The sequence below is a fragment of the Malania oleifera genome, chromosome 9 (genome assembly GCF_029873635.1).
Source record: "Malania oleifera isolate guangnan ecotype guangnan chromosome 9, ASM2987363v1, whole genome shotgun sequence".
Lineage (NCBI taxonomy): Eukaryota > Viridiplantae > Streptophyta > Magnoliopsida > Santalales > Ximeniaceae > Malania > Malania oleifera.
Genome location: NC_080425.1, coordinates 89,950,578 through 89,967,090, shown reverse-complemented (window position 1 = coordinate 89,967,090; position 16,513 = coordinate 89,950,578). Strand labels below are relative to the sequence as shown.

Sequence of the window (16,513 nt, the reverse complement as noted above, 5' to 3'; positions counted from 1 at the left end):
ACATTTTTTTAGAGTGAAAATATCCAACAATCTTGAAGTAAATCTCTTATCCAAATTATAATGAAAAAAAGTATCTCCAATTTAAGAGACAAATTTTAAGCAATATATTAAATATTATCGATTTATTGAATATTGAATGGTTATAACCCAACATGATTAATCTCTTTCTCAGTTTCTCTCTCACTTATTCCAATAATCATGTTCTGATTAGACAACCCTCCTAATCAATCATTTTATTTTTTATTTTTTAAATTTCTTAACCAGATATTATTTGGGACATACAGATCCATTCTTTACTAATATATATCCATCTTCCAAATAATAATTACTAATTTTACACTTTGGAAAAAAATCTGAATGATTTGAAATAAACACGCTAAAAAATAAAAAAATAAGCTCCTTAGCAAAAATATAAAAACCAAGATTAATTAATTAAGTACCATTTAAAAGAATGAATTAACGGTATTACTACACTTTTTCTTCTTTGAATAAAGGGATAAAAATGTAAAATTGCAGTAAAATATAATTATCTAGAGTAAAAAACTTTACTAATTTGACATTTAATTACACATATATTCCATTCTATTTAAAGTTGAAAATACAAATATAAAACACGTAAGTAATTAATTTTTTTAAATACGAAGTTAAGTTGCATACAATTTTTTTTTTCTAGATCCATCAAATCGCTCATAACTTGAGAGCCTCGTCTATTTGGGGAGTAACATATTTAACTTTAGTGCCTCTCAATAAAATCTTTGATACCTAAAATGAGCTGATGGGTTTGGGCCTTCGTGTCCGGGTCCATGTCCACCGCAATCTTGTTCAAGTAGAAGCTGTGACCCATTCCGCGGTTCACTAGCAACTCTATGTCCTTCCCGGCCTCCCTCATGGCGTCGTAGTACTCCATCTCGGTGTCCTTTATCATGTCCCTCTCCGCCACACACAGCAGCATGGGTGGTAGATTCAGCCCCCGAAGCGGTGGCGCCGCCTCCCCCATGGGGCACGTTATCGGATGGTTTTTGTTGCTTCCGAGTGGCAACGCTAGACTCAAGAACTTGTCCACCATGGCTCGAGTGAGGAACGGCGACTCGGGCTGCTCAAGCTCGGATTGGCTTTTCTCGGGTCGGACAAAGCCCGGGTGGATTGGAATTCCCCCGGCCATCCTCATTGGACCCAACTCCGTGGACCCAGCCTTTGCAGCCACCTCATGGACTATGTTTCCGCCCGAGCTGTCCCCAATGAGGAAAACGCGTCCAAAGTCCCCATATTGCTCGAGCCAAGGCTCATGGGCCCGGTCCATGGCCACGTCCCGCAGCCAGAGGAGGGCAGCGTAGCCGTCCTCGCATGCGGCCGGCAGTCGGTGTTCGGGGGCGAGCCGAAGGAAAACCGAGACACAAATGGCCCGAGCCGAGAGCGCAAGCCGGGCATACACGTGGTAGTACATGTACCAATCGGCTCGGGTTATGCAAAAGCCGCCGCCATGAAAATGAAGAATAATAGGAAGCAATTGTTTTTCGCCCTCAAGCTGGACTTCGGGTAAGTAAATTCGGACTCGAAGGCCCGTCTTTTCGTCGACGGCAACGTCATTGATGGCAACACCGTCCACAAACTCGGGGTGGGCGGGGACGGGCTCGGTCAAGAACTTGACTTGAGGAGGCCCCATCCACGTTCGGTCGACGGAGCCGTCGTCAAAAACCCTGAGCCAGCCGGAGACTTCTTCGACGACATTCTTCTGGCAAACCATTATTAATAACTGTATATTTTTCTTCTGCGGATTTTGTTTAGAGAAGGGTGATTGGGTTTGCTTTTATAGGGTGGTTGTACGGGGATGGAACTGGCTCACCGGCAGAGCCCTTGGGATGGGCTGGTTTTCGAGTGGTGAATTCCGATAATTTTCGACAGCTTCTTCCGGTTGCGGGTTGACTTCCCTAGCTAGCTACATCCTAGGTGTTTCGTAGTAAAAGCATTGTGATTGTGATAATAATTTTTTATGTAGACATCTAGCTTGACTTGTATTCTGTTTAAAGTTGCAGGGTTGCACCTCAAGTCAATTTTTTTACTATTTCTTAGTTGCTTCACAATTTTATATCTTAGTATTCTCTATAAAATGAGGTTTTTTTTTTTTTACTATTTCTTAATTGCTTCACCAATTTTATATCTTAGTATTCTCTATAAAATGAGGTTTTTTTTTTTTTTTTTTAAAAACATTTTTATTGTAAATCTTACTCTCTTTTTTGTAGGGATGACAAAATAGGTTAACGCGTCGGGGTTAAATAGGTTTGAGTTCAGATTAATCCATTTATTAACGGGTGACTAGTATGTAAATTCTAACTCACCTCTTTCATAAATGCTTCACACGTTTAAAAAATATAATTTATTTATTTTAAAAAATTTTAATATATATACCGAATTCGCCTAACCTGTTTAATAAACATATTGGGTGTGAGTTGACCCGTTTATAAATGGATCAACTTGTATTAAATCCAAACTCGATTTAAACAAGCAAGTCACAGGTCTCTCATCGGGTTTCGACCCGTTTTACTACCCATACTTTTTTTAAGGTGGGAAATAGACTAATAGATCTATTAGGACTCAACATTGGTTTAGAAAAAAATTGACAAATCAACTAAATCAAATATTTTGTTTTCTTTAGTTTACCATGAGCCACTCACTCTTGGGGGCATTAAAGAAGAATATTAGTAATATAGAAATTATTTAGTTATGAGATGTCTTACCTTTGATCGGAGTCCTCTTTTATAGTAGCAGTGATCTTTTTTTTTTTTAATTGTCGGATTTTTTGGACTTACGCACTTGACTAATCTTACGCATACGTCAGTCGTGTCCACAGCCAACACGTAGGAGGCAAATTCAGATGTGCGGTGCAAGCGGTAGGTTTCGAACCCTAGATCCACCATTGTAAGCAGCCTTCTGAGACAAATACTAACCACCTGACTATATGCCCTAGGTAGTAGCACTGACCTTGATATTAGCACTAGCTGTCCTTAAGTCAATAGGACTAATGAGTAAAGTACTTACCACCTGACTATATGTCTTGGGCAGTAGCAGTGACCTTCTTGATATTAGCACTAACTGTCCTTAATTCAATAGGATTACAAAACTTTTATTAGGCCCCTTAAATCTCCTTGAATTATCCTTAAAAAAAAAACCCTATATTTTATACTCCATCAATTACCCTCTTTCCTAGGACTTGAAATTATTTTTGAAAGCTAGGAGTATTTCAAAATTATTAAATTCCACCCAATCTCTCAATCTCATAATTCCACAATCTTACAATTAATCCCTTGACTCCCTACTATCCATGCAATTTCTCATTTTTTCGTGCTTGACCTTGATGACTTGAGTGCCAGAGGGGACCTTAGGAAACCACCGGAGTCTCTTAAGCTCTTTTTGTTTTTTTAAATCTTGGTTAGAGGTGTCAAGGAGACCTCCATATTTTTCTTCCCTTCTTGGTTAGAGGTGATTAACACATACCGTGAAACATAAAGATCAGACCCAATTTTTGACATCAATAATTCTCTATTTTCATGTTTGGAGTCACAAATATACACTGCCATAATTTTTTAAGTCAATATTTGATGAGGCAGATGCGGGTTCTTCTGAAGTTCTCGATTGCTATTCGTTGAAAGGCCTGATGGATTGTTTGGCTGCTGTGCATTGCTAAGGAGTTTTGCCTTCTTAGTGTAAGAATATGTCCATGTCCCACATCAATGATAAGTGTACCATATGATAAGGGAAATAAAATGACTTATGATAAGGGAAATGAAAGGTCTTATCTAAAAAAAAATGTCTTATTTATGGATTAACTAATGTGAGATATAATGGCTAGAAGTTGAAGAGTTTCCTATGAATCTATATATAGTTATTGTTATGAGAAATAACATGATTGTTAAGATATTTTGTAAAGTAATAGAATAAATTAAAAGTAAAGCATATAGGAATTATCTTCCCTCTACCTTAACTCTCTGTTTATAATTCATATTCTCATAAATCTGGTGGAGTACGGAATGAGGACGGGGTGAAGCGAGAAAAATGATTTCTATGACTTCTATGAGCATTCTTTTTAGTTGACATACACCATGAACGATTCCGGTATGTGACTTTAAGACTTTCTTATTTTTCTGCATAAAGGTAACATATATGTGAAGATCATGATGATTTAAAGATTCTGTGTTTATAGTAAATAATAGCATATAATTATTTACATGTGCTATTAGAGCAATGCTGAAATTATTGTGATCTTTCTTTTATGATAAAGATTGTTTCTGTTAACCCCTTACGTTCTTGTTAATGTTTTGTATAATACCGAAAAACTTATATGACATTTGTTGGTTTTATTGAGTTTTGTTGGTTTGAAATATCATAGTTTTGAAATCGAGAACTTGCTAACATCTTGAAACCATTGATGGCTTTCCCTTGTATAGTGACACTAAAGTGGACTGTTAAATGAAAATGCACGCAAACAATTTTATTATTTAATTATGGAACTCTCATATGTTTTATAATAGTAAGTTGACAATGTTGACAATGTTATGGACCTATTTATATTGGGTGATCAATTGCATTTATGCATATATGCATGAATTGTCAAATTTTACATAAAAGTAAGCATATACAATTCTTATAGTTGGGTGAATAATTGTATTTAAGCGTATATGGTTAATTATCTGCTTTTAAAGACTAGTTCACGTTATGACCGATTTTGTGGTATATTGTAATAATTACGTATGTAAGGAAAATTTTGTCTAGGAAAGTGGTACTTAAACGATCCATTATGACTCCCCACTTACCTGAGAATTGACTTGATATAATTTAACACAATCATCATTGGGCCCCACTGCCACGTCATCAGCGCCACCTTAGCAAAAGGCGTCATAATAGTCTGGGAATTTTTTGTTATGCATGCTTTATTGTTTGATTTTAGTATGGACAGATTTTTGCTTGGGTATATATCCATCAATGTTAATATTGTAATTAGCATGTTGTCACCAAAGTGATCTTGTTGAGAAAGGTCATAAACATTGAATTGAATTATGTTTTTTTTTTTCAAAAAAAAAAATCATTACAGAATGATTATTTGATTATTATGGTTGACCCAAAGGTGCACCAAATTTCAAGTAATCATTAAATTAGTCAGGATAATATAAAGAATGATAGTGAGATTGGGATGGATGCCCAAAGGTGACAGACCAATCGAACTTTAAAAGGTTATCTGTAATGACCCGAAAATTAAATAATTAGGAAATATAATAAACGAAATGGATTAATATATAATAAGGGGAAAAAGGAAGGATTTTAGAAGGAAAAGTCGGTCTCATCGACGAATGTCCAGTCTTCATCGACGAGTGTCCCTTTAAGATCGTCGATGAAGTTTGTTCCTCGTCGACGAAGGAATCCCGAGAGAAAATTCTGAAACTTTTAATTTCGTCGACGAAGTCTCTATAGTTCCTCGTCGACGAATCCACGTGTCTCGTCAACGAAGCGCTGACTATAAAAATAATTTCTCTCATTTTTTCGCGAGAAACTTGGGAACCCTCACTCTTTCTCTCTCTAAAATACGAACCTCCAACCTTCTCTCTTCGACTTCGGGCCGGATTTGACCTGATTTGACGATTCGGAACCACCACAAGGTTCGTAGGATCATTCTCTACAAGGCTATAGGAGCTGATCGTTGGATTGAGGGGTTTGGGAATAATCCCAAAATCAGGGTAAGTAAGTTATTTGGGGATTTCCTTAATGAATAATGTTATTTGAAGCCTAAGAAGTAGTAAATAGGTGTTTTTCTTAAGATCAGTTACTTGAAATTTATTTAATTAAATTAGAATTTTTGGATTTAGGGTCCAGGTGAACGCTATGGGTATCAGTTCAGGGATCCTACAGGCATAATTCAGAAGTAAGGTAAGGGTGAAATTTATGTATTAAATCAGGTTTTTCATGAATTAAAATAGATTATGTTTGATTTAAATATATATGTTTTTATGTGGGTTTAAAATGCTAACCATGTAAAACTATGTTTTCTGAGCTTAGGAAAGTTTATATAACTATGTATATGTGAAAGTAAACGAATGAAAGTGAAGTAATTTTTGAGGAATTATGTAATAAATGAAATGTATTTTCAGCATATAAATGTTAAATATGGGTTGACCTATTTTACAGGATTATGTATGAATTTTACTGCTAAATTGTGTGGCATGAGATTCTATACAAATATATGTTAAATGTATGAGATGCAAGTTAAGTAAATAATGCTTTATGAATAAAAATATGATATGAACTATGCTGCTTGTGTATGTTAAATGCAACCATGTAAATGTAAGACAGTTGAAAGACAACTATGTTAGCAGATTCTAACACATTTCTATGTGGACTAACTTATAGCAGATTCTAGCGCATTTTTATGTGGACTAATTGATGATGGCTAAAGACCAGCTGTAGTACGAAGGAATGAAATGAAAACGTTATGCAATGAAATGACAATGATATGACAATGGAATGAAATGTGAAATGTGAATGATGAAAATGAGAAAGAGTCACTTAAAGTGAAATGCAATGTAATGTTTAAATTATGAATAGGTGTGTATGATTGAATAATGACAGAAAGAATGATATAATATGATATTAGAAGTATTTATATACGTAGAACATGCTATGATTTGGGCGGGGCGTACTCTTCACCTGAGGGCTTGCTGAGAAAGGTGAGTGCACTAGTAGTTTCAGTTGTGGCAGTAGCCACATAACGTACTAGGGCAGAGGGAACCTACTTGTATGGGCAGATAGATTTTCCTATCCTTAGGGCCTTTGCCAGTAAATCATTATTGAAATGTGTGAGTACGAGATCAATCTAACACTTAAGGGCTTACTGAGTAAGGTGAGTGCCCTGGTATGCTTTAGTTGTGACCTTAGGGTTACCTAAGTATTAGAGCATAGGGGTGCTACTTGTATGGGCGGGTAATCACCCCTATCCTTGAGTAATCTTGTGGGTTAAATCTTTTGCATGTGATTGATTTGGTTCAGAGAATGATTTCAGAAATTATGTTAACGGTTTTCAAATGTTAAATATTATATTGTCATATAAACTCATGTTAGCAACACGCTGTTTTAATATATTGTTTCTTACCTTACTGAGATGTGTCTCACCTGAATATGAATTTATCCTTTTTAGGACATTCTCGAGGTTGGGCTTAGGGAGCTCGAGGGTATTTAGTCTTTTTGAGGAATATAAAGAAATAGGGTATTGTTTATGACATTTTGGATGTAAATATTTATATAATATGTTTTATGTCGTTATGTTTTAAGGATGTTGAGGGATGAATGATTGTGAACATACTGGAATGTTATGGAATTATGTTTTGATGGAAATGCAGGTGATGGATGGATATTATGGAATTTAGATAGGGTTAGTAAACTCTGGTATTACGGTATTGTTGTGTTACAGTATTATTGTTTATGGAGATTATGTTATGTTTTTTGCTTCGTATATTATGGATAATAAGGTTTTATTAGGTATAACGCACCAGACCCGAGTTTAAGGGTTCAAGGTGTTACATTATCAATTATGCCTGGATGGGTGTAAATCATCAGTAAATGTGAATGTTAGTATATTACATAAGTTGATCCAAAGATTGAACGCAATTTAATAATGGAAATGTTTTACTTAAAGCATTAATGTTATGATCATTTTATCGCAGTGTGTCACGACCTGCTCATTTTTCCACATATTTTTTTTTATATATAATATCAATATCACATATACCATATTCCAACTCAGCAGGTCACAATCCACCTGGGCCTGTGGGCACCAGGGATATATCAGAACATAAAATAGAAGCCCTAGCAGCAGAAAATATACAAACATGTACATCTCAATACCATATACCCCAATATACCAGAGTTACTACAATCACTGTATTTTCATATATACATCTCAAAAATAAGACCTAGGAACATTTCCCACAAAATCCTAGGGACATTTCCCACAAAATCTAACTATCCCTACAAAACTTACCTTTCAAAAAGGGCAGATAGACCGTATTATATTAGTGGGGCTTTTCCCGCTCTCCTATCTGGAGTTCCTGAAAAGTTAATAAGATTTAGGGGTGAGACATCTCTCAATAAGGAAAATAAACTAATACCAGTGTGTGGCAACATGAGTAATCTGTATTCTACATATACCATACATAACATATTCAGTACTGTTTATCAAATCTGAGAAAACTTATATATATATAAATCAAAACATGGCAGAACATACTGCATTTTCATAACATATCTCATCTCGTATAATAATAATAATAACATTAAACAATCTTGGTAGGTTAGCTGGCTGTTGTCATGTATTACCCCCACATGACTGGGTTGTGTGACCCGAAGGCGGGACCTGACAATGGTTGGCCGACCATTACTAAGTCAAACAGTAGTCTGTAGGTCCGATGGGTCTGCTAAACCTAGTCCGTACACCAGGGGCAATCAGCACACTTCTTATAAACTACATCGACCATCCAATCTCACACCACTCCGTACAGCAACGTTAACACAAATATCATGATCACAAAGACCATAGATACATAGCAACGGTACCATACAAGTGCTAGCCTAGACCAAACCAACCAGGTTCTGATATCATATACATATACTAAAATCGTGATACATAGATATCTCATACCATTTATTTTCATATTAATCATATCATTTTGCATATATACGTGTATCATAAAAATCATCGGCCCGTACGCCGGTATTACACATTTACATAGCACAGCCTGTACGCTAGCAAATCTTGTCATATCACGGCCCGTACACCGGCAAACCACATCATAGCACGACCCATACGCTGGCAAACATATCATAGCATGGCCCGTACGTCGGCAAACACATCATAGCACAGCCCGTACGCTGACAAATCACAGTCACATAGCACGGCCCGTACGTCGGCAATTCATATAAAAATCTTGGCCTATACGCCGATTTTCCATCATAAAAATCCATCCCATAAAACATTTCTAGAAACAGTATCTCACAACATTTTATACTCATGCCACACTAACAGATTTTCACACATATTCAACATACGATCATTTTACAATATTTTCCAAGCATAAATCATGTATATATATAATTAAATTTATTTTTCCTGAAACCAGATGCTATATATATAAATAAATGCATTTTCTCAAAACAAAACTAGCTTAGTTTATCCCCTTACCTGATTCCTGAAAAGCCCCTAAGAAAATCTTCCTTGTACCCGCAGGGTTCTCAACTCAACACCCTGAACATGAAAACTCGTAGAATTAAAATTCAGTATTTTTACGCGCATATCACTTTCTTCAACTGTCAAAAATCCGAATATTGAATATAAAGCCTTACCTCAACTTAGGGATGATTTCCAACTTCCCAATCAACACCCTTGGAAACGAAAACTCTCAGTATTAAATTTTAATATTTCAACACGTATAACACTTTTATCAACTGTCACAACTTCAAATTTGCCTTAAAAAACCTTACCTCAACTTAGGGATGATTTCCAAATTGCTTTCTCCAACGATCCGCTCCGGTAGATTTGGTGAAAACTTCGTCAGGTGCGTCGTGGTGGCTTCAGTTTGTCGATCCGGCATAAAACTGGCCCGGAATCGAAGAGAGAGAGAGAGAGAGAGAGAAAGAGTGCATTGGCGCAGGAAAGGAATCCAATTCAAATTGGATTTGATGAATTTGAAACAAAGCTTCTTGGAGAAGCTTTACTTTAAGATAACTTACATATATTATATTATATATATATATATATATCATTATTACTTTTAACTTATATGTATTACATAAATATCCTAATAACTTATTTATATATATATATATTTCCTTATCATACTATTCATTTTACTTGTTAATTTAATTAATTAATTTTATTTTATTATTTTATTATTATTATTATTATTTTTAAATTTTATTTTTCCCGATTACTACACAGTGTCTGTTCTCGTTTCACTACATTCACTAGCTTCTTCTGTTCCGATCTTTAATGGAACAAATTTTTCTCATTGGAATGAACATATTCAATTTCACCTTGGTGTTCTAGATTTGGACTTAACTTTGCGAATGGATAAATCAGTTGCTATTACTAAAACAAGCAGTTCAGAGCAATGAGCTTTGTATAGGTCATGGGAAAGGTCGAACAGATTAAGTATTATATTCATGCGGATGTGTATAGCAAACAATATTAAATCAACACTTCCTCAACTAGAAAATGCAAAGGAATATCTTAAAGTTGTGGAAGATCGGTTCCGTTCAGCAGATAAGTCCCTTGCAGGGAGGTTAATGTCTGAACTTACCACCATGAAGTTTGATGGGTCGAGGAATGAACGAACATGTCCTGGATATGGCTAATCTAGATGCTAGACTTAAAACCTTGGGAATGAATGTTGATGAAAGCTTCCTTGTTCAGTTTATTCTGAATTCTCTGCCTCCTCAATATGAGTCTTTTCAGATTCACTATAACACTATTAAAGAAAAATGGAATGTGAATGAATTGGCGAGCATGTTAATTTAAGAAGAGGCAAGGCTTAAACAACAAGGACAATATTCAATTAATTTCATGAGTCATGCAGTTGGAAGTAAAGGAAAGAAATTTAAGAAAGGTTTAAAGAAAGTCCATTGAAGGTAACGGGTACTTCTTATGGTAATGAGGTTCGCAAGAAGGAACATAATGGGTCAAAGTGTTATTTTTGTCGTGGCTATGGGCATTTAAAGAAAAGCTGCCCAAAGCATAAAGCTTGGTTCGAAAAGAAAGTTAATGTAACGTCTCGACCCGCCACGTGGGGCCTGGGGTGCTATTTTAGTGACACCTGTGTACTTGATACCATTATTCATTATATAAATGCAGCGGAAATAAATAAAACATTCTCCAAATCCATTACCAAAGTTCTAAACTACCTTTATACACAATAGTCTCCAATTATCCATATTACAACCCATTAAAACAGTACAAATAAAAACAACTTAATCCATACACCCCACGTGTAACGACCTACTTAATTTCTGCATTTTTTTTACCATTATAACATACCAACATAATAAATCCAGTAGATCATAATCAACTTAAACTCGTGGGTACCGGGGATATATCATAAACACATTACGGAAGCCTAAGCAGCAGGAAATATAAAATTATAATATCATAAATAAAAAACCATTCATCTCAATACCAAAGTTACTACATCCATGGTATTTAGGTATATACAACCAAAAAAGAAAATCCTAGGATCATTTTCCACAAAATCCAACCGACCCTACCAAAACTTACCCTTCAGAGAGGGCAGACCAACTGTACTATCTCAGCGCAGTTTTATCCGCTCTCCTATCAGGGGCTTTTGAAAAGTTCATATAATTCAGGGTGAGACACCTCTCAGTAAAGGAAATAAACTAATACTAGTATGTGGCAACATGAGTAATTTGGTGTTATACATATAATCATATACATAAACATATCCAATAAAACTGTATGTATTATTTCTGGGAAAAAAAAGTATAAGCATAGCATAGCAGAACATACAGGATTTCTTTAAGCATAATCCATCTCATATAATAATAATACAAAAACAACCTTAGTGGATTAGCTGGCTGTTGTCATGTATTACCCCCACATAACTAGATTGTGTGGCCCGAAGGCGGGACTTGACAATGATTGACAGACCACTACCAAGTCAAAAGTACAGTTTGTAAGTTCGATGGGTTTTCCAGACCTGGTCCGTACAAAAGGGGTGTCCACACTTCTTAAAACTACATCAACTATCCATCCTCACGCTACTCCGTACGGCAGCGTTAACACAATATCATGAAGATCATGAACACATAGTAACGGTACCGTGCAAGTGCTAGCCTAGACCAAGCCAATCTGATTCTGACAACATATAATATATAATCAAATTGTGATACATGGATATTTCATACTAATATTTTCCAAGTTAATATCATCACATCATTTTGCATATATATACATCGTGAAAATCGTAGGCCCGTAAGCCGACATTTCATATTTTTACCATAGCTCGGCTCGTATGCTGGTAAATCATATCCATAGCTCGGCCCGTACACTGGTAAAACATATCCATACCTTGGCCCATACGCAAATCGTATAAAATTCTCAGCCCGTATGCCGGTTTTCATTATAAAAAAAATCCGTATCATTAACATATTCCCAAGAAACAGTAATTTTTCGTAAATTCTACTTATGCTACACAAAATGGGTTTTACATATATTCAGAACATATCGTCATTTTCAACGGCATTTTCCAACATATTGCATATTTATATATATATCCTTGAAATCACATGCTATAAAATCATACTTATTTTTCATACAACATCTAGCTTAGTTTATCCTCTTACCTGATTCCTAAAAAGCCCCTAAGAGAACTAGTCCTGCACCCGCAGGGTTCCCCGTTCAATACCCTGAAAATGATATTTCCCATAACTAAATTTCAGTATTTCTACGCGTACTACGTTTTCTACAACTATAGGTAAGTCAAATACTGAATAAAAATCCTTACCCTGAATTTGGGATGAATTCTAACTTAGTCCCACCAACGATCCACTCCAGTAGATTTGTAGAGAACTTCCCTAGGAGTGTCATGGTAGTTTCAGATCATTGAACCAACAAAAATAAGCCAAGAAATGACGTTTAAGGCTATATATACTATGACCTTCGTCAACGAGTCACGTCATCTTGTCGACGAGGTCAAGAAGGCAATTCGTTGACAAACTCTTCCCTTAGCGATGAAATTCAGAGATGCCCAAAATATTCTCTCAGTATTTTCTCGTCGACGAAATGCTCCCTCTTTGATGAGCCCCTCATACTCTCTCGTCGATGAACCCCTGAATTCGTAGACGAGACCATATTTTTCCTTTTCTTTCCCCCCTTTTTATGATTTAAATATTATGAATTCTCTGGGTCACTACACCACGTACATACACTATACTTCTAACTCAGCCTCTTTAGTCTGTTATGCATGATCCCTGTTGTATCCTGAAAAGATAATTTGTATATTGGGGTGAGACACTTCTCAGTAAGGCAGATTACGTTAACATTAGTGTGTGGTTAACATGCATTTAATGTTTAGAGAAAACATCCATCCTCCATTTAACTGAAAATAACTATTTTACATTGTACTCACTTTACACAGTTGAAAATACTCGTTTCCATAGTATAAATAGTTCAGTAAATAAGTAACATTATTTACATAAATTTATAGATATGCATAAAAGACACTCCCTGTGACTAACGACATGCTTAACCCCCATAACGGGTTGTGTGGCCAGAAGACTGGACTAAGCCCTGGGGGATCAACTCAGACAAAGTCAAATCATCCATTTGCTAACTACATCTGCAGGCATCCACAACCCAGTTGCGGGTCCGATTTCCTTACCACTTCCTAATCCGGCCTTCTAGGGAAGGTACCACCTCTCCGTAGGCTAATCGACTGAAACCACCCTACACTTCTATTTAGAATAGTGTGGGTGCACATGGCCAAATACTGAATCTCTAGAAATCATACCGTGCTCACATAACATTGGTCTCTAGGGTTCCTAGAGTATATCATGCAATTTAAGTAATAAAACTGTTGTTCAAACTCATTTCGTATAAAACCTGTCATATAAAACTTGGCCCCCAGCTGTCAAATAAAACCCGGCCCCTGGTCATCATATATAACTTGGCTCACAGCCACTAAATAAAACTCCGACCCTTGGTCGTCATATACAACTCAGCTCACAGCAGCTAACAAAACTCTGGCCCCCGGTCGTCAAATAAAACCCGGCCTACAATCGTCATATCAAGTCCCTGTATTTTTTCACAAAAAGTTCCAGTATTTTCACAACCATACGCAAATTCAATTATACAAAAGCCCCCAAATATCATTCACCTGCCACACGATTTTTCTTTCTAAAAGAATCATTCCTTCTTTTCTGAATGCTTGAGCCACCTATTTCAAATGTTTTAGATGATCCTTAATATATTTACTAAATACTAAGACATCATCAATATATACTACAACAAATCCAGTTATTCCTTCAAAATCTCGATCCATCCTTTTATAGAAAATTCATGGAGCGTTCTTTAATCGAAATGGCATAACTAGCCATTCGAAAAGCCCAATCGGCGTAGTGAAGGCTGTAAGAGCTACTGCTTTTTTTTTTTTACCTTTACTGCCAATATCCTGATTTGAGATCGAATTTAAAATGTAGAGACTCGAACCCGTAAATAAAGAAGTAAATGAGAAACGAACAGAATAAAGGGGTTTAAACAGCAGGATTCGTCGACGAAGGTAGTAAGTTCGTCGACGAAGTTCCTTCAGTGCTCCATCGATGAAATTCAGAGTCTCATCGACGAGGGAATATCTATAGAGCCAAGAAAATATCTTGATTGGGTTCGGTGACAAAGGTATGGCTTCGTCGATGAGCTGTGTGGCGGATTCGTTGACGAAGAAGCCGCCTTGTCGATGAGTTTAACTCGGTCAAAAGCCCTATAAATATCCATTTTTGTTTCTTAAAGGCTAAGAAACTTAAAAACTCTCTCCCTCTCTCTCTAAACCAGCAAAATTCTCTCTCTCTTTCTCTACGATCCTTCGCCATTCGACGTTCGTTTCTAAAAATGGAGGCTCTTGTGTGGATTAGGGGAGGAAGCTCTACAACTCTAATGGTTCAAATAATCGTTTTGGGGATTTTCGGGTTTTCCCAAAAATCGAGGTAAGGATTTGATTTCGATTTTGATTAGATAGTTTAATAGTAGTCAGAATTGTAGTAAGGTCACGTTCTGTGGTTTTTAGGTTTCGAGGATCCCGGGTTGTCGGTTTGGACCGTTTCATACTTGGTTTCGTTTTGGGTTTAAGGTAAGGGAAATTTGTTTACAACAACATTTTTTTGAAAAACAAAATCGCTAAAAATTTAGGTTATGCTTATATGTATGATTTAATTGCTTATTTGCTAAATTCCACTGGGTAGAAATGTCGGTTTTACGATTTTACGATTTTTGGTAAAAATATGGATTTTGGCGTATGATCTCCAAACTATATAAAACTTCTTTATTTGCATTATTATTTATGTAGGAGAGGCCCTTGAAACCCATAGTTCTCAGTTAAATGATGTTTATTGTATTATATACTATATAGTGGGTTTTTGATCAAACCTAATGTGACGTATGTATTAAAATGGTATGTTGGAATCTTTTATACTATATATGTGAACTATGGGAACGGGAGTTGCACTTTGTTATACTGAAAATGGGGAAAACAGTTACCAGTTATATTCTGTGCTATACACATAAAAAGGGTAAGCCAAGAGGGGTGTGCTGGTTTATCCCCAATGTGATTATGTGAGTTTGTGAAAATACTAGAATTGCACATATTATAATGTTTTGTTATAAATTGTATATATGATAAATGGAACCACAACTTGCTACCAAAGGAGTTGAAAGATACTTTAGCAAAAGAAGTTGAAAAAAAAACTTCAGTGATGGGGTTGAAAAATACTCTAAACTTTCATATGCACGGTTTCAATGCTAGCAGTACAGTGCAACCACACATGAGGATTCAGTGTGGGTACGTAGATAATCGACTTGTAGGAGTAATAAACCACTGGTGAAATAATGGACCAGATGGGGGCAGTCGAACTATATAATAGATACTTGACAGTGTCTACACGAACAGGGCATTGTCAGAGATTTCAGTGCACAACCCGTGCCACGGGTAAAATAGGCAAAACATGTCATACCAAGATGGTCAGGGTTCTAATATTCATATGCATGATCTAAATACTAGAATGTGCAAATAAACCTAATATGTTACAATATTGTAAAAATGCTTTATATGTGTCAGTTTTAACAGATGTATACATACGTGGTCACACACTGTAGCAATATCTTCTTCCTTACTGAGAAGTGTCTCACCCCATTATACAACCTTTGTTTTCGGTTCCATCTGGATGTTGGCCCTAGTTGCTTGAGGGACTATGAGAATTGTTTTTGGTTATAGCACACGTAAGTGTACTATAGGTGTATTGAACCTAGTTGGAATTTCTATTTGGGGTTGTAATAATAGGTTATGTTCTAAGTCTGGATAAATGTATTTGAGGGTACAACAGTAAACTCTGGTATATGTCTATTAGAAATCCCAATGAATGTTTATGTTTTTCTGCAACAATTGCATTCCAGTTATGTATGAGTTACACCCGTATGTCCTTGTTTAGGGCGAGTTGTTTATGTATCTTGAACAGGTACATGTATTTTTGTATGAGTAAGTGACATCTGGGTCCGTATAAAGGGCTAGGTTGTTACAGTTGGTATCAAAGCCTTTAACTAGATGGAAGTGTGTTTTGATGCATGTTGTCTGGTTAGTGATATGTTCAGGACTTAGGAGTTACTAGTTTTGTAGTCTAGAATATACCAGAGTATAGGACATGGATGAGACCTTGGGTTTTGCTTTGCATACCTGGAGACATAAATCCATTGATAGAC

At 36.1% G+C, this 16,513-nt stretch overlaps 1 protein-coding gene across 1 annotated transcript; it reads right to left on the bottom strand.

Annotated features, from left to right (window-relative positions):
- Positions 1-552: 552 nt before the first annotated feature.
- Positions 553-1,779, bottom strand: LOC131163667 (probable carboxylesterase 6). Its single transcript, XM_058120318.1, has one exon. It carries the CDS (start codon positions 1,742-1,744, stop codon positions 734-736), a length of 1,011 nt encoding a protein of 336 aa, XP_057976301.1. The 5' UTR covers positions 1,745-1,779; the 3' UTR covers positions 553-733.
- Positions 1,780-16,513: the final 14,734 nt, after the last annotated feature.

Bases quoted from the DNA above. Each gene is read 5' to 3' on its own strand.
- LOC131163667 (XM_058120318.1), bottom strand. From the start codon at position 1,744: ATGGTTTGCCAGAAGAATGTCGTCGAAGAAGTCTCCGGCTGGCTCAGG.